The sequence below is a fragment of the Gracilinanus agilis genome, chromosome 2 (genome assembly GCF_016433145.1).
Source record: "Gracilinanus agilis isolate LMUSP501 chromosome 2, AgileGrace, whole genome shotgun sequence".
NCBI classification, from domain to species: domain Eukaryota; kingdom Metazoa; phylum Chordata; class Mammalia; order Didelphimorphia; family Didelphidae; genus Gracilinanus; species Gracilinanus agilis.
Genome location: NC_058131.1, coordinates 612,856,508 through 612,876,461, shown reverse-complemented (window position 1 = coordinate 612,876,461; position 19,954 = coordinate 612,856,508). Strand labels below are relative to the sequence as shown.

At 38.1% G+C, this 19,954-nt stretch overlaps 1 protein-coding gene across 1 annotated transcript in view; it reads right to left on the bottom strand.

Moving 5' to 3' along the window:
* GBF1 (golgi brefeldin A resistant guanine nucleotide exchange factor 1) overlaps positions 1 to 19,954 on the bottom strand; it is a 127,968-nt gene that overhangs the window by 90,664 nt on the left and 17,350 nt on the right. Inside the window, exons 2-3 of the mRNA XM_044665520.1 lie at positions 19,246 to 19,351; positions 12,978 to 13,044 (exon numbers count right to left, since the gene is read on the bottom strand). Coding sequence (XP_044521455.1) covers positions 12,978 to 13,044; positions 19,246 to 19,341 — 163 coding nt within the window. The 5' untranslated portion in view covers positions 19,342 to 19,351. The remainder of the gene's footprint in view (positions 1 to 12,977; positions 13,045 to 19,245; positions 19,352 to 19,954) is intronic.

Genomic DNA, 19,954 nt, shown 5'->3' with positions numbered 1-19,954 from the left:
CAAAATTGACAAAAAATGGAAAAATGACAATTTCTGGAGAAGATGAAGGAAGATAATGAAGGGTTGGTAGAGCTGTGAATTCTAAAAAACAATTTGAAACTATACAACTAAACTGGGCATACTCTTTTGACCTAGTAATACTAATAATAGACATCTATCTCAGAGAACAAAAAGAGAGGGAAAAGACCTAAATTTTCAAAAATTTTTACAATAGCAATTATTGTTGTGAAAAGAACTAGAAACTAAAGGGGTGTACATCAACAGGACAATAGTTAAACAAATTATGGTATATGAATAGTGTTTCTGTGCCATATGAAATAACAAAAGAGACAGTTTCAGATAAATTTGGGATGACTTATGTGAAGTGAAGTGAGAAAAACGAGGATAGTTTATATAACAACAACTCTATAAAGACAAACAACTTTCACTAACATGAAAAATGGCATCCACCTCTTGATGAAAAGTGACTCTCTGAAGATACAGAATGATACCTACATTTTCAAGACAAAGTTGAGGTAGGAGTCCGTTTTGCTTGACTTAACTATGCATATTTTTCATGTTTTTGTTTCATTTTTGTTTCTTCCAAAGGAAGGAGGACTGGAAAGAGAAAAAAGGTTAGGGTTCTACTTGCTGGGAGAAAAAATAGCTAACGAGGTTTATTCAAGTATTTTTAAAATGCACCAAAGAGAAAATAAAGTGAGAAAGGTTTTTCCTTCAATAATTTTTTCTTAAACTAAGAAAAAAATTAAAGAATGCTGTTTGGCCAAAGAGAAGAATGTTCTTTTTGAGAAAGTTTAAAATGTACTCTACAAGAATATGATTTTCCTACTCTACTACACATGACCATCTCCCTAAGAAATTTCTTGATTTTATCTTCCTAACATTCAAGATGTACTCAGTGGAAAATGCCCTCCAAAGTAATTATTTTGTGCCTCTACTTACACAGGTATAAGTTTTGGACCCAGTCCAGAAAACAGAGGCACTAAGGTAGTATACTAGATATCATGCTAGAGGGGGAGGGAGGTAAGAAGACCTGAGTCATATTCCTCTTTCAGATACTTACTAGCTCTAAGACTCTGGACACACCATTTAACCTTTTCCTTCCTCAGTTTCTCTACCTATAAAATGGGGATAATAGTATCTACTAGCCCACAGGATTATTGTGAAACTCAAGTAAGATAATGTATGTGAAGAATTTTATAAATCTCAAAGTACTATATAAATATTAGTTGTTATTGTTATCTCCTTGATGTTTGTCTCTATTACCCGCTCAACCATAAGTATCCCATCCATCTAGCTTCCAGTTCCCAAGCTGAAATCTGCACACAAACACCTGGAAACAAGCTGCCATGATTGACTACAGAAGAACCTTTGCTTCCACAGTGCATCTGGCCCTGCCTTTCCACCAAATCAAATGCCAATTTATTGCCATCTGATGTATAGTTCATCAGGCAATTTCCTTAATGGCCCCACTTCACATAGGCAGAAATCCAAGGAAATAATGGTGTACCCCACAAGTGGGCAAGTAATTGTTAAACAAGCATGGAACAAGAAAGGGTCAGTTGTGATCTCTGCACATGTGGCAGCTCTTCAGAGCCCAACCCTGAAGTGGTAACAGAGGGCTGGTGTTACAGTACAAGTATGCAGTGGGAATCTGGCCAACAAACAGCCAGGAGTGCTTGTCCATCTAAATCTTCAGGATCCCCAAGGAATAGAGAGCAGGAAACAAAAGCTCCACAACTGGTGCCACAAAACTTCTTCCCCCCCCCCCTGGAGCACTGCATAGCACCAAAAGCAGCCATTCCTTTCTGTACACCCTTATTAATTTGTGATCTGACTGTAGCTCTACTTTCTGGTTATGAAGTCTGCAAATAGAGGATAAAAGATAAAATTCAAAGAACATACTCCCCTTTCTCATATCATAAAGACATCAAAAGTCACTTCAGAAATTAAAAAGACCTGATAAGCAACTATATGCCAAGAGAAAGTCATAGGGTGGTGGATATGAAATCAAGATAACCTTATTATCATTCACTGTCGCTCCCAGCCCTTCATTCTCGATTCCAGTTTCACATGGAATTCACAACAGTTGGTTTCTTCTGAGACCAACTTGTTGGCACATTCCCCCAAGCTTAAGTGGGTGGAACAAGAGAAAGGGATCCTCTGCCTGCCTGGCCTTTTTGTGGAAAACAAAGCAGCAGCTGGCTTTTCCCCTTTTTGCTCATTTGACTGCTGCCATTGCAAGTTTGGCACACTCCCAAAGAGAAAAGTTTCAGGTCTCAAGACTGCTTTGCCAAAGAGGGCACTAAAAATGCCAAAAGAAGGCCGTCATTTTGTGTCTTCTACAAATGACACTGTCATACTGCTCCCTTGCCTTTGCTTTTGAAGACCAGGTTAGTCAGTAGTCCTCCAAGCAGAAAAATCACCTCAAATTCAACTTCCAGATACTTAGAAAAAGTGCTTGACTCGGGAGAAAACACATTGTTCTATGTTCACTCTCCTCAGGAGTACTTTTATTTTGTAATCTTAAGGAAAAATACATGGTCAAACAAGTTTTTCCCCTTAAAAACTGTCAAACCAAGAAAAATCAGTGAATCATCTGAGACTAAAGACCAATGGAAAGAGATAAAGTCATCAAAATGCAAATCTCTGGAAGCCATGTAGCAGACAAAAATTTTCCTAGAGAAAAATCACTCCACTCTCACTTTTTCTAAAATTGTTAAATTTCTCCCACTGCTACCAAAAATTCTTGGAGAAAGAAACACTCCTTGACTCAAACTTTAGCCTCAATCTCAAACACTACAAAATAAACTCCAAAATAATTTATTTTTAAAACAAGAAAGCTAAACAGAGAGCTAGAGGTAGCCATTTGTGCAAGTTTGCCCTTCCTTATACATCTCAACACTCAAAACATTACAAGGATCTGTCTATTAATTTTTATCTTACTTGGCTTTCCAATATCTGCTTATTGATGTTATTAGAATAGCATGTCTTCTACTGGAAAAGCTGTCTCATCTCTTAATGTCTCTCCTCTCATCCATAATGGCATAATCAAGTGTCCCAGCCCTAATTTTAAACCTTCACTGACCAAAGGCAAAAACATCTATATGGTTCATATTCAAATTGGAAGCTATAACAGTCAGGCAACTTGCAATTAGTGTCTACTTTCTGCCAGTCGTTATTCTAAGTACTGAGGATACAAAGAAAGGTAAGAGAAAGGTCCTGTTCTCAAGAAGCTTACAGTCTAATAGAGAAGAAGGCAATGATGTACAAACATGATCTATATGGGATAAATCGGACATAATAGTGGAGGAACTAACATTAAGGGAGAACATGAAAGGCTTCTTTCAGAAAGTGGAACTTTAAATGAGACTTGAAGAAAGCCAGAAGGTAGAAATAAGAAGGTAGGGAGTTCCAGTCACAGGGGATAGCCAGTGAAAATGCTTAGTCAGAAAGAGAGTATAAAGAACAGCAAGAAGGCCAGTGTTATTAGATTGGTGAGTATCTAGCAGAGAAGGTAGGAAGAATGGAAAGGTAGGAAAGGGCCAGATTACAAGGGACTTTATAAGCCAACTAGAGATTTAATATTTGATCCTAGAAGCAATATAGGGAACTACTAGAATTGCCTGAATATTGGAGGCAGCTAGGTGGCTCAGTGGATTGAGAGCCAGGCCTAGAGATGGGAGGTCCTAGGTTCAAATCTGGCCTCAGACACTTCCCAGTTGTGTGATCCTGGGCAAGTCACTTGACTCCCATTGCCTAGTCCTTACCACTCTTCTGTCTTGGAGCCAATACAGTATTGACTCCAAGATGGAAGGTAAGGGTTTTTAAAAAATTAAAAAAAAATTGCCTGAACAGAGAGATGAAAGGAGAGTGACATGGTCAGATTTGTGCTTTAGGAAGATCAATATGACAGCTAAGTGGAGAATGGATTGAAACAAGAAGAGACTTGAGGCAGCCACAGTCTAAATGTAAGGTGATAAAGGCTTTCACCAGGATGGTGACAGTGGCAATGTAAAAGAGAAGGGGTTATGTATGAGAGATTTTATATTGTGTAAATAGAATTAGCTCGATCCCATTAATAGTCAAAAATCTACTCAACCCAGGCATGCTAATGATGTCACTCTCACCTCCATTAGTGGGGAGGGGAGACGAGTTACCCACACGTGACAATAAGTAACAAATCAAGAATAAGGGACTGCCCTTTGGGCAGTCCAAATCAATGTAGAAACTGCCATTTGTCCATTTGAATTAGAGGTGGACCACAGGAAGTGATGAAAGACACTATCTCTTTAAGTAAGTGAGTGAACTTCCTGTGGGGGCAGTTGCCGTCTTGAACTGGAAGAAGAAGCATCTCCTGAGACCACAGACAGCTTACACTCAATATTGTCACATGGGTAAGTTAGGCTGACTTCCTTGGCCTAGCTGGGCCAATTCTAAACTCTGCCTATCTGGCTGTTGGGCCTTGTGGCTTACAGCTTCATTTATTTAGCCTTTTAACCTTCTCCCTCCGTCCAGGCCTTAGCCTGGACTAGCCTCTCCTTTTCTCTTTATTCCTACTTTTACCTACCGATGTAAATAAACTCTTCAACCCAATGCTGACTTGGGTCTGATTTAATTACGGAATCAACCTAAATTGTTGATTCCTGGCGGCCACATATTTTCAACATATATCTATAAGTACCTAAATTTTCCCTCTTACAATAGAGGTAGAAAGAACAGAACTTGAGAACTGGTTGGATATGGGGGTATGAAGGAGAATAGGAAGCTGAGGATGACACTTAGGTTGTGAGACCAGTGACTTGGAGAATGGGGGTACCTTTCACAGTAATAGAGAAGTTAGAAAGAGGAGAGGTTTGCAGGGAAAGATAATAAGTTCAGTTTTAAGATGTCTATGAGCTTAAGATATTTATGAAACATCCAGTATGAGATATTCAATTAGGTAACTGGAAACTGATAGCCAAGATAAAAGTTAGAGTTGGACAAATATATCTGAAAATCATCTTCACAGGATGATACTTGAAACCACGGGAGCTGATGAGATCACCAAGTGAAATAGTGAGGGTCTTGAGCACATGCAACGGCATGGCCTGGATAAGATCCAGCAAAGGAAATGTTGAGGAAATGGTCCAACAGGTTGGAAGAAAATACTTTCATTAAAAACCTAGAGAGAAGGCAGAAAATCAAGGTGAAGAGGATGACTAACGGTGTCAAACGTTGCAAGGAGATCAAAAGAAAAGGCCTTTAGATTTAGCAATTAAGAAATTGCTGGTAACTCTAGAAAGGGCAATTATAGTTAAGTTATGAAGAAGCCAGATTGCAGAAAATTAAGAGAATGATAGGAAAGGAAGTGAAGGAATTGGTTACATACAGCCTTCTCAATCAATTCAGTCAAAACGGAGGAGTTTTAAAGGACAACAGCTAGTGGGGATCAAATGAGGATTTTTTAAGGGTGGTAGAGATATATTTGTAGTAACAAGGAAGCAGGTAGTAGACAAGAAGTAACTGAACATTGGTGAGTAGGGATAATAGAGAAGGCAATTTGCTGCAGAAAACAGGATGGAATGAGGTCACTTGTGCATTTAGAAAGGTTTATCTTGACAAGGGGAAGGGCCATCTCTTCATGTGAATGAGGGTGTAAGAGAAAGTGGGAGAAGGCATCTCAGTGGTGTGAAAGAAGGAAGGAGGGAAAAGAGAGACCTCACTGAATAGCTTCAATTTCCTCAGTGAAATAGAAGGCAAAGTTTTCATCTGTGAAGGTGGGGACAAGGGAGCATGAAAGGCTTAAAGAGGGCTGAAAAAGTTAGGAAAACAGTTAGAAGCAGCTGGTAAATGGGATAAGTCAATTAGGTAAATGGGATAATAAGTCAATTAGGGAGATATAAAGTAGTGGCTTGTCAAAGGGTCCTTTCAAGATTATATAACATGAATTTATAGTGGACTCAGTCTGCAAAAATTTATGATTTTTCCATTTTCTTTCAGTAACAAGAAAAAGAGAAGTTATCATCCAAGGCTGAAGCATGGCAGGGCAAGATTTTCAATAGGACAAGGAAATATGGAATTCAAGAGAGGAGGAGAGTATAGAGTGGAACTGGTTCACCAAGAAATCAAGCTGGGGAAGAGAGAAGAGAGCTTCCAATGCAGGGGTGATTCCTTGGGAAAGAACTGGGGCACAGTGGAGGGTCTAAAGGGCATGATCAAAGTGAAAAAGAAAGTGTTATGACTGCATGGCAGAGTAGAAGGTGAAATGACAACAGATTATGATTAGATAAAGGAATTCCAGAGTTCATAAACATGGAAGTGGTGTATTTGTGGATGATCACAAGCTCAAAGGTATGACCATTTTTGTGTGTAGCTGCAGGAGGGTGGAAGAGTAGATCATGCAAGATGCCTACTCATACACCATTCAAATAAATACACAAAGTCTCTTGACAATAACCACTGAAATCTCTTTTTTTTCCAATTCCTTGTCTCTCTGAAGGAAAAGAACAAACATGAGGTAGGAAGTATACTCCCAATAGTTTCATTTCAATTCGGAAGCCTGCATCTAAGAAGCTTAGACCAGGTGCTGAATTATATAAATTATATAATCCTTCCCAGCCTGATTTTCAGATTCTATTTAAACATGTTCTACTAACCTCTAGAGGTTAGACAGACTTAAATCTCCTGATTCTGCGTCCACAAACTCAGAACTGACACAGACACACAGGTGTGTTTGCCCAGGATAAACCATATTTAAATAAACTACCAACACATATACATTCTCGAGGCACCTGCTTTTCCCTTCTGCACTAAAACACAGAGTCCTGCTATGCAGGTGAATTGGATAAAGAAAATGGCTGTCCTATTAAATTATTCTGCATACCATCAAATGGCTTTGAGGAAAACTGAGCTCTAGTCAGAGTAGCTTTGCTTGGAAAAGTCAAAACAAGTAACCTATGAATATGAATTCCTTTTAAGAAAGAGGTAAATCTGTCATTCATAGTCTATTTTCTATGAATTAGTGACTCAGGAAAAAGGGCCTCACTCCCTGAAAGGCAGGTCTGAGCACATTCTGGGGGACCTCTAGACTATATTGCTGAAAACAGGAAGGTCCCTGGGAGTCAGGCTGACCCCAGTAACCCCCTCAAAAAGTAGATATATTCAAGAATTAACTTAGCTACAGGGTGGATATAGGGATTTTATTGAGAATCCAAACAATTTTATTCAAAAGCAGACACGAAATCCATAGTAGGCTCTCAAACTACCTTAGTCTCCCATAAATCATCTAAAGTAATAGGAGAACAGGTCACTCCAGGTCATATTACACTTCTGGAGCAAAGCCAACACCAAGTAATGATAAAAAAATGAAAGAGAAAGAAAAAACAGCCACGCAATTCCCCCCTCCTAGATATTACTCCTAAAGACCAGACAACCGTATTCTCATTTACAAGCTGTATCCTGATATACTCAAAATAATCACCATGGAGGCTCTTGCCTAGACCCTGGGCCTAAAGACTTCTGTTCATGAGCCCCAATAACAACCAGGAGTCATATAGAGTATCATGCTTCTCATTCTGTTTCTTTAAGAACTATTCTTTAGACTAGAAAACATCTGAGCTTCTAACTCCAAAGGAGATTGACTGATTCACTTAGAAAAGAATCCCGGTTTAGTCATCTAGGTTAAAGGCCAATGAACAAACAAGCTCTACCAGGAAGCAGGGTATCAAGGACCAAATACTAGTCAGGTATATTGAACATATTCAACTACCAAAAATCACAACTTCAATCACCATGCCCAAGGGTTCTAAGGCATAGATTCAAATAGCCTGGGAATTTGAAAAAATAATAAGAATCAAAGACCATAAATCATGTAGAATGGTAGTCTCCCTTCAAGTCTATACACGTGCTAGATAGGTCTGAAAACCAAAGAAAGCTTTAGACATCCTACTTCCTGCAAATTACAGGTTCAACACATGACCTTGGTGTGACAGGGGCAACTCCAACAAGAAGAGTTCAAAAGGACATGATAGGACACCTAATAGGATGAGAATAACTCCTTGAAATCTGTGCCTATGACTGGACTTAAGGGTAAGGAGCCTGGGAACAGGGACCCTTCTTTCCCAAGCCCCACCCCAGTTAGGACACCCCAGCACTGCAGGCACAACAGAGTTAACGGTCCACCCGCCCTGAGGAGCCCAAAGGTACTTCACTGCAACATGCTTAACATTTACATTGCCTCTCTCTGCTCATTAAACAGGTTTTGGTTAAATAATGAACAAACTGTATTACAGACTCCGATGAGAATTCCAAAATTATAAATCAACTGGGAAAGCCCAAAGGGCCAGGCAGACAGGGAGGGGGGGAGAAGGATAATATTGACTAATATAAAGGGCGCAGCTTGACAGTGGATATTCCTGCCACACCTGATCAAACATACTCTATGGGGGGAGGGGAAGGAGAGCAGAAGAGGGGAGACAGGACAAGACGGCATGAAATTTGCATCCGGAAAAGATTAAAACAGATTCTTTGGGGATGGAGAAAATACATAATATATATTACTATAAATGCAAAACTGTACTAAAAGCTAACTCAAATGTCAAAGATTACAGCTTGAATAAATTTAAATATAAAAGCCATGTGCTTCCTAGTGTTAATGAGAGAGACATAAAAAGACAAACTGGGCCAGGAGGCTGAGCTGAGCCTCATGCTGCCTGAAGGAGGCAATGGGTTCAGAGCATAGTGGGAAAACTCAGCCAGGGGTTACCCACTGTAACCCCAGGATCTGGAGACAAACATCATGAATTCATTCCTACTCCTCCCTTTCAACAATCCTAACTTCCTCTGGACAGCTATCTGTCAGGGCTAAATGGGAAGATGATGTGGACAGAGAAAGACTTTTAAGGATAAGTCATGAATAAGAACTCAGCCAGTCCCTTTGCTTGTGTATGAACCAAGGTATCATATATGCCAGTAATCCTCAGGAAGGGTCCTCGGACCACATATGGTTCTTTTTAGGTTAAACCTTCAGGGGGTCAAGCCTTCTCATTTCTCCATCGCTATATTCTATTTTAATGGACTCTGCCAGTTATATAATAACCAAGTAGTTTTTTTTCCCCATTAACAGGGATTGCAAATGTCATTTCAAAATCAGACATCTGTGATGACCACCAAGTTATAATTTAATTGCCAAATTAATTAATTAATTAAATTCGCTCATCCCTTTTCCATAAGCCTAGAGAAGCAGATGGTGCCAATGAACCCAAAATTCTCTCCCAATTCAACCTCTTCAAAAATTATAAATTTTTAAAAAGCAGTAACTTGCTTTGGTTTACTAAAATATGAGATGAATTAATTTATTCTTGTGGTAAATGTCTTGCTCTCTTATTCAATTCCAGCAAGCAAACAATCAACAAGCATTTATAAACCCCAAATCCGATCCAGACACTCAGGGATTTTGAATAGAAGGCTGAAGTTACAGGTTAGCTTGGTGTGCTGAGCTTTGAAATGAAAGAATTAGAATTGTCTTCATTGTTGCTCCAAACAAAGCAGAACACCTCTCCTGCCCGTGTGAAATGTCTTGAGTTCCTTTAATTGCCATTCTCCAAGTTCAGAACTCTCTTCCAGACCCTTTTATTAACAAGTTTTTAGGGAGGCAAACACTCCTGACACTGCCAGTCAGGAAAAAACTGTTTGCTTCAGCGGAAGAAACAAAAAATTTGTCATGGCTTAAAGAATTCAAGACCACAGGGGCAGCTGACCCATAAACCTGCTTCTGTGAGCCAAAAATGTGTGGGGTCACCAATAGAACCAATCCTATTTTCTAAAAGACCATGAAAATGCACTACTTTGGCAACACTCTATCATTCACTCAAGCAGGTACAGTATTCTAGAAACTCAAAACAATAAGGAAGCCTTGGCATAAACTGTAGTCAACAACTGTTGCAGCTGCTAGCCACTGGAAGATGCTGCCACCTCTTTCTCCAGTGCAACAGTCTGGCAACTCCAAGCAGTATTCCTATCACCATCTGAATGAACTGGCTCCCCACATTTTGATTTTCATTAGTTTCTGGTAGCAGGTAAATAAACCTCTAATTCAAGGATGAAAAAGGAATTGGGTGACAGATCTACTTGGTACACATGAACAAGATCTGGAACATATATTGGTAATCAGATCTTTGCTGGGATAGGAGTGTTGCTCCAAGTAGACAGGATTCTCAGAACACCAAAAAGACAGGGTTGGTTCCCTAGGCTGAACATTCTGCTGCTATAGAGTATTCTATCCAGATGTATAAGGTTGGCTCCAGTCATGAGAGAGACATTCTTTATTCAAGGCACATTTAAGTTCATTCTACAAATGAAATTTGTTCTTTTTTCGCTAGGATTATGCACATAAGCCAACTCCAACTTTCTAAGACAACTGGATCACATGTGCCATTATCTATTAGACAAAAGCACAACACTATTTATGCAAATTAACTAATTATTCTCAGAACTGTCTTTACTCAGTCCTTTTTGGCTATAATTTTCTAATAATCATAGGTTCAAAGGAACTTCTTTTGGAAAAAACACTAATTCAAAGCTGCCTTCAGATAGCTTCTGTCCATCGCTAGCCCCTTATCAGCTAGTAAAGAAGTACAGATTTTTTTTTTAAAGTATAGATCAATACCCTTCTCTTTTAGACTACAGGCAGGATAAGTTATGTCGTATGTATGTACTTCTCAGGTTATATGAACAAAAGTAATATATTCTATTCTAGAAGATTTAACAAGGGATCAGAAGACATGAGTTATAGTTATGTAAACTTGAGAGATCACTGAAACACAGCTTCAGTTTCTTCATCTGTGAAATAGAGATAATATCTGCTCTAATTATAGAATTTAAGAGTTGGAAGAGTCTTAAGACCTGACCAAGAATATCTTTTTCCTCAAACATATTTTAACAACAAAAAAAGCATACCACACATGAGTGCAGGTGTTTAAATAAAACTGTAATAAACATATGTGAACATGTTCACATCATCACATCCTAAAATTGAAAGACTAATTTAGAAGCTATTTTGTCCAACTCCTTTGCATGAATCCATTCTATAAGATCCAAATACATAGGAGTTGATAAATTCATAAGGCAGCCCATCCCATTGTTAATCAGCTCCAGTTGCTAAAAAGGTCTCTTATATTTGATCATAAATCTGTGCCCCTGTCATTTCTCACACTGCTCCTAGTTCTGCCCTTTTGTGACAAGTAGAATATCTACTCTAAGAACCCCTGAGACAATTTCATCCATGAGTGGCCATTTACTCTAGCTTAAAGACCTTTACATCTGAAGAGAAACCTATACTACTTCATGAGACAGCCTACTCCACATTAGGATAGCTTTAGCAGTTAGGAAGTTTGTCCTTCTGGCTGCTCAACTCTACCTCTCTGTAACTTTCATCCACTGCTCTCATATCTGCTCTTTAAGGGCAAAGCAGAGCAAGTCCAATATCTCTTCCATGTGACCAATCTTCAGATATTTGAAGACAACTATTGTAATTCTCCCCTCCAAATTTCTCTATTCCAGGTTAAACAATGATAGTTCCTTCTATCAATCTTTATATGGTCCCCCATGGTCTCAAGGTCATTCGTCATACTGACTAACCTCTTCAGGATGCTTTCCAGTTTATCAGTGTTCTTCCTAAAATAAAGTAACTAGAAAAGGATGTGGTAATCTAGATATGATTTGATCAAAGCAGAGTATATCAGAATTATCACCTCTTTCATCTTAAATATTATTCCTTCCTTACAGCAGCATAAAAGAACTTTAACTGTTTTTGGTTATTATGAATGACTTAGAATCATACATCTAGCATTAAAAGGGACCTTAGATGTACGTTAGTTGAAACTCCTTATTATGAAATTAAGACACAAAGATGTCAAATGCTTTGCTAAGGTCACATGGGTAGCAGAGCCAAGGTCAACTTCAGGTCCTGTGACTTCATGTTTAGAGTTCTTTCTTTTGTAGAGTTCCTTCTCTTAGAGTCTCTTACAGTTTCCTCTCACTGAGTTTGTAAATCTCTTAAAACTCTAGATCTTTTTCATATACTGCATTCAGATTTTAAAAATTAACTTCACAAGCACAGAACTTTACATGTATCTTTATTAAACTTCATCTTATTCAATTAGGTCCACAATTCTAACACATCAGGATATTTTTGAACCCTGATTCCATAATCCAGCATGTTAACTATTCCTCTCAGCTTGGTGTTAATCTAAAAATTTAATAAGCACACTGTCTATGCCTTCATCCAAATCACTGGAAAAAACATTGAGCAGCACACAAACAAATGAAATTGCATTACCAAGGCTAAGACTTCTTCTTCAATAAGTCTTGACAGCAAGTTTTTCTAGGGTACAGATTCTTAACCTTTTGTGTGTGTATCTCCTTTTTGTATGTGTCCCCTTTGGCAGGCTGGTGAAGCCATGGACCCCTTCTCAGAAGAATATCTTTAAATATAATATAAAATACATAGGATTGCATAGGAAACCAACTCTACTGAAATACAATAATCAAAATATTTTTTAAATAGGTTCAAAAACCCCAGGCTTAAAAAACTAGGTTATAGAGTACAAAAGAAAAAATAAAACTGCAGAGTTTCAGAGCAAGACCTGACCACACATAAGTGCATCTAAAATCTGTGTTTGTATCAAACAATAACTACACAACTTCTACTGACAACTTCTCATCTTTTGGTGCATGTGGATGGGAGAAGGGTGTGTGTATATACACATATACATATATATTCACATACATATATTTATTAGAAAGTACAAGTAAATACATATGTCAATGAGGGGAAAATAATGGAATGAATGAACAATGTTTACTAGGTATGTGGCACAACAGTCAGGTGTTTTTAGGAAAGATAGTAGGCATTAGGAAATAAATCATATACTCCAAAATGTACACATATAATCTCTATCTCAGGTAAGTAGCTCTCTATATGATGGGAAGCTTACCTGTTATATTATTTAGTACTTCCTTTAGATGACTGAAACTATGCAGCAAAGGATCTCGTTCTTCATCCTGTAGATCACATGGAGACAGAAATCATTATTGGGCCAAAAGAGAAATATGATGAAAAATGCATCAAGGTCAAGAACTAGGTCTTCTTTTCCGAATTACTAGGAGGAAATTTTCTTCTTTTCACAAAAGGGAAGTTAGTCAACTTTCATACCACCCAACCAATCCTGAATAAGGAGATAGCCAAAAGATATATGAGAGCAGGAAGGAAAAGGCTAGAAGATAGTACTAAGAAATAGGACACTGGCTGACTGGGGAATTTTATATTGACTTCTCTATTAATACCTCCTTTTCCATTTTTAGTAACTATTTTATTAAAAGATAAATTGTTCCTGAACCCCAAGACCCAATATAATTTCTCCCTTGGCTAAATTTCTAAAGAATTGTTAAGAGGAATTAAAAAAATATGAATGATGGCTAAGCATTTTGCTTTTAAATTCAAAACTAGGGTCATTCATAGCATTTCAAATGGTCTTATTAAGCCCTCAGAGAGAACTCTTCCTGCTTCTGATATGGAGTTATACGGAGAAAATACTTCTACTTCAGAATAGAGACTGGGAAACTATATAGGTCAATAGAGAGAGCAGAAAGAGGATCAAGTGGAAATAACTATCAGTAAGGAAACTATCTTCGATGATGCAGATCAATATCTTCTCAGCAACTTATAGTCTTAGAGTTTGAGAGGATTATGCCATTTACTAACATGGACACATAGTTGTAAGACATAAGCCCAAGTATTCCTGACTCCAAAGCTAGACTCAATCCACTATACCTTGCTGCCTCTTACATAGTAAAAGTCAATACAGTATTTATTGGTTGAATTTCTCCCCTCGTTGACACTATACTATGAGGTCTTAGAGTAGTGATGGTGAACCTATGACACAGGTCCCAATACCAAAGACGGCATGTAGAGTGTTCTCTGTGGGCACACGGCCACATCGCCCCCATCCAGAGTTCGTTACTAGAAAGGCAGAGGGGCTCAGGCGGAACTGCTCCCCTCTCCCTCTCCATGGGCCTGACAAGATTTTTTCATATCTCCCGCCCCTCTGCCCAGCAGTCCAATGGGAGCACACAGTGGGTAAGATGGGTGGCTCACAGACAGCAGAGCTGGAGGGAATCAGAGGGCTCAAGCCACTCCTCTCCCCCTCTCAACTTGCACTGAGGACATTCCTCCCTTTACCTGCCCCTCCACCCAGCAGCCCAATGTAAGTGCTTTCTCCCTCCTCTGTGTGGGGTAAATGGAGGGCAGGGTGTGCCTAACAATCAGTGAGGGGATGAGCATGGTACGATCTATGGAGGCGGGCGGCACAGCACTTGATCTGGGGGAGGTTGTGGGGGTGGGGCCCGGCACTCCATCTCTAAAAGGTTCACCATCACTGCCTTAGAGCATCCAGACATATGTTTAAGTCATAATAAAACTATAAATAATTGAACAATACAATTATGGAACTACTGGCTCAAATATAGATAAATGACTAAACTATTCCTGGAATATCAGCTGGATATTAAACATGAGGAATTTAATCTTTCAAGTCATAAATAAGCTACTTAGGGCCTTAAAAACTCTTGATCAGGATGCTGGAACAGTATTTCCCAAACAATAAATTAAGACATAGTATTTCCTTAATAATTATGATTATTATCCCTTACCTTTGAATGTACTTTACACAACATTCTCCCATATATTATCTCATTTGAATCTTAAAATAGCACTTTGAGATTGGTAAAGCAAGTATTATCTTCAGTTTACACATGAGGAAACTGAGGCTCAAGGATGTTAAATGACTTTTCTGGGTTGACAAAGCTAGTAAGTGCAGAAGCTATGATTAAAATATAGGTCTTCTATGGGTTGATGGGGATATGACATTGAGTTTCTGGAGGTTTCTATAGAAAATTACAAATAAAGGGTTTCAGGGCAAAATGAGCATTTATAACCAATCTTCATTTCCATTCCACGTCACCAGGCACTAACTCAGAGCCAAGTTCAATCAGGTGAATTTGGTAGCTACAAGATGAGTCAGGTCTTCTTTGACTTCTCATGAGTGCCATAAACATTTCCCAAGTAACAGTCTGCTCTGTCTATAAATACAAAACTTTTTGAAGCATGTGAAAAAAAATGTCTTGGGGAAGTGAGGTCCGTAAGAATAAAAACAACCTTCCATAGTTTGGCTGTGTTTTGACTAGTGTTGTAAAAAGCAGAAGTTATATAGGTATGTTTTATTTGTGAAAGAGCTGTATACCTGGAAAATATTATGTAATTAAAAATTTGTGTTAAGTAGAACTCTAACTGAAGTATACTTATTATTTAAAGGAATCCTATGGGGCAGCTAGGTGGCTCAGTGGAGAGAGAGAGCCAGGCCTAGAATTGGGAAGTCTTGGATTTATATCTGGCCTCAGATACTTCCTAGTCATATGATCCTTGGCAAGTCACTTAAGCTCAAATGCCTACCCTTTACCATTCTGCCTTGGAACTGATACCTAGTATCTATTTTAAGACAGAAGGTAAGGGTTTAAAAATAAAAATGAAGAAATTCTTTTTTGCAAATCCTTTTTTGCAAACTGAAAAATCTTTCCATGATGTAAATAATCTCCCCCTATTTTGTCCACTTTGTAATATTTTCAATTTAACAGGTGTTCTTAAAACATCATTCCTCAGAGAAAAATGAATTGTTCACAAAGCTTTTGCCCCTTAAACAAAACTTTCCAAAATGATTCCAATGTAGATTCAAAGGAAGTATTTTTCAGACCATAGCCTATATAATCCAGAGCACTTGGATGACCCACTCAAAGAGCATCTGATGCTAACAAGCCAGATCTAAAGGTGAAAAGAGATTATGCTAAAGCTGCCAACAAAACTCCAGAAGAACTCATAATACTTTCTTGGGTTTGCCACCTATAGTTCTATCAAGAGAGCATAGAGGTCTATATCCCAAAGAGATTTAAAAAAAAAAAAAAAAAAGGAAGAGGTGGGGAAAGGAACTACTTGTACAAAAAATGTTTATAGCAACTCTTTTTGTGGTGGCAGTGAATTGGAACTTGAGATGTCCATCAAAATGTAGTATATGATGGTGATGGAATATGATTGTGCTATAAGAAATGATGGACAGGATGATTTCAGAAAAAGTGGAAAAGACCTAAGAACTGATGCAGAGTGAAGTGAGGAGAACAAGGAGGACATCGTAAATGGTAACAGCAATATTATGGAATGATCAACTGTGTGAGACTTAGCTACTCTCAACAATACAATGATCCAGAACAATTTTGAAGGACATAACAAAGAATGCAATCCACCTCCAGAGAAAGAACTATTGGAGTCAGTATGCAGATAAAATATTGTTTCTCATTTTAGTTTATTTTTGTTTGTATCTTGGGGTTTTGTTTTATATGCATATTCTCTTATAATAATGACCAATATGGGAATATGTTTTACATGATAATACACGTGTAACCCAGATCAAATTGCTTATCATCTCCAGGAGGAAGGAGAAAAGAGAGAGAGGGAAACAATTTGGATCTTATAATTTTGGAAAATGTATGTTGAAATTTTTTATTACATGTGATTGTGAAAAATACTAAAAAAAGGGGAATATAGAGGAAAGGAAAGAGTAACAGATTTAAAATCAGAGAATCTGCATTTAAATCCTTATGCTAAAACACTTACTAAATCAAACACCTCAAAATATGATTATCTGAGTACTGAAAAACAACAGAAAAAGCAATAAGAATGAGGAAATCTATTAGGCTATGAGTCAAAGAACATGTGTTACTGGAGAAGGGATCACAAAAGAGCCGCTGTACAGTGCTGAGAAGCACAAGGTCAAGGAGACCAACCAATCCCAGTGAGATTGATGAGAATCTGTGCCAGGAAAGAAGACTTGTTTTGAGGTTTGAGGAAGTGGCTGTTTGACAACATCAGACGCATGAGTTCCCCATGTCAGATTTCTGACAAGTACCTCAGTTTGGCTGCCATTTTGGCTCCCCTATCCCTGAGAATGAAGGTAAAATCAGACCAGGGAAACATACTTCCCTTTTACTTCAAAATCTAGTCCCTTGGGGCAGCTGGGTAGCTTAGTGGAGTGAGAGTCAGGCCTAGAGACAGGAGGTCCTAGGTTCAAACCCGGCCTCAGCCACTTCCCAGCTATGTGACCCTGGGCAAGTCACTTGACCCCCATTGCCCACCCTTACCACTCTTCCACCTATGAGACAATACACCGAAGTACAAGGGTTTAAAAAAAAAAAATCTAGTCCCTTTTCTCTCTTTATAGTATGGCAATTTTCTATAGTCCTGGCTACAATGGGTAAGTGCTATATTGTTATAATTGTCCTACAGGCTTGTGGGACATAAATCACTTTAATTGGGCCCTGATTCAAGAACCTGTTATGAGCTTATTCTTGCTTACTCAGAATTTTTACATACAATTTGATTTTTATATTTTTTCCCCAAAGTTTAATTTTTTTCTCTTTTGTTTTTTGTTGTTTTTTTAATATTTTTGGATTTTCTTTTGAGAATTGATTCACATACCCCATAACTCAACCATGTATTCTGGGTTGATCCAGGTGTTAGTCAACACCCTCCTCAGGGGGACTGCATAATTTTCGTAAAATTCAAGATTAAAAAAATTTTTATGAGAAATTTCAGGAAAAGAAGCTTGCTAACTCCCCAAATCAAGAAAGTGAACTGTTTTGAGGAAGGCACCATAAAGAAGCCTACAGAAACCACACACTGCATCAAAAGATCCAGAATGAACTTTGGAATGTAGTGAATTGAACTGAAGGGGGTTGAACACATTTATTCTGAATATAAACTCTTATGCCAAAGGGGATTACCCCCTAAAAAAGCCTATCAATCATTGATTTTACTCTCTTTCTCTTTTATTTCCATCTTATCCCCAAATTATTGTAATTTCTTCTTAGAAAATGTAATATTATGTACACTTCTAGTAAGAGATCTTTATATAAGCTGATTATGTGAAATGATTCAATGGGAGACTAGGAATGTAAATCTGGGAGATTTCAACATGTCGATCTCCCAAAGAATCACAGGGGAAGATTGTGTAAAAGGAATCCCTTCCTCCCAGGGTCATGAACTTTCTGCTCATCTGAGCCAGTCCATTAGCAACCCAGAACTAGGGGTCAAGGGTCCAAGTCAGAGAGATTTTGACTGGTTCCTGAGATGTGGTAGACGAGGGCAGAGGGAAAGGAAGTGATATGGAGAAGGAGGACTATAAAAAATGAAATCATAGAGGAGGCTGGGGTTCTTTTTCTCTGAAGGTTGGTGGTTCAAGAGAAAGACACTTTTGTAGGCTGGTAGGCTAGGAAATATTTTTTTTTATTTCTTTCCCTCTTTCTTTCTTAGACTACATTTATATTAAAATTTAATTGTTAAAAGCTACTATCATCCTCGTGACTTAAGGGTTAATTATTTTTATAAGTGATAACCACAATAATCTTTTTTTAACTAATATTATATTTCCAAACAAATTTCTAAATATTACATTTAGCATACTACATTTGGTATAATATTAATTTTTCAATATTACACTGGTTAATACAAAACTGAAAGATTCCCATTGCTGAGGTAAACCCTGAATTCTAGAAAGAGCATTTGGTTAGAAACTAGCAAGCCTAAATTCTAATGCTGGCTCTGCCACATGCTAATCACATATCCTTGAAAAACTCAATTGATCTCTCTATGCCTGAATTTCTTTACCTGAAGAATGTTGAAATAATATTTATGTTATGTGGCTGCTGAGAGGAACAAATGGGACAATGCATTTGAAAGCATTTTGAAAAAAATATGGCATTGGGGGTAGCTAGATAGCTCAGTGGATAGAGAGCCAGGCCCAGAGAACAGAAGGTCCCGAGTTCAAATTTGACCTTAGACACTTCCTAGCTTGTGACTCTGGGCAAATCACTTAAACCCTGATGCCTAGCCCTTACCACTCTTCTGCCTTAGAACCAACACACAGTATTGATTTTAAAATAAATGGTAAAGTTTTAAATATAGATAGATAGATCATTATACAATATAAAAGTAGTATTATTATTTTCTTTATTTTTGAAAATCCTACTACAAGGAACTTATAACCCTACTTCAATTCAACAAATATTTATTAAATGCTGGGAAATGCTTGGTGAATACCGCAAGGCAAATGAGCAGTTCAAGCATCAAAGTTTGGAATTTTACCCATTCCGGTTACTTACCACAGGGGTGTGAGTACTCCATCTTGCATTCCGTTTGATGGCACCTACCACAATGTTAATCTCTCCTTGGATAATGTAAATACTCTTATCCACCATCCTGGCAAACCTACCAAAAAAAAATGAAGAGGTAAATCTGATTAATGCATGGCCATGATGAGCACACCAGGCAGGAACTGGCCAAGATGAAACAGGAGCCAGTGAAACCTGAAAAAGGCAGAAGTATGGCAAATTAAATTGGTGCATTTGGTATATGGAATGTTCAGCAAAGACCAAAGACAGTGAGGGAGGTTTTTGAAATGGCCAAAATAGTGGCTTTGCAAGCCAGACATGGAAAGAAAAAATCTGGGTGCCTTGTCTTGTAAACACAATGGAAAGCCCAACCTTCACTTGGTTAACTTTTGAAGTGCTGTTTATTAACCTTAGTGTATGATTACTGGCCTTTTTCATTTATTCTAAAATTTATTTTAGGAGATTTACAAATCAGAAATCATCTTGCTACCAGTATTTAGAAGCAAATCATGATTGTTTAATGGCAGTCTGTGCCCAACACATCTGTGCACACTAGGGTACCTCTGACATTACTCTTAATAACCTTCCTCATTCTCCCAACCAACACATCTGGTACTAATTCAAGGGGATCTTAACTTCTTGCTTCTTTCTAGAAAGAGAAAAAGGTGATAACTTTTGTGAATTGGGCTTTAACTACTTT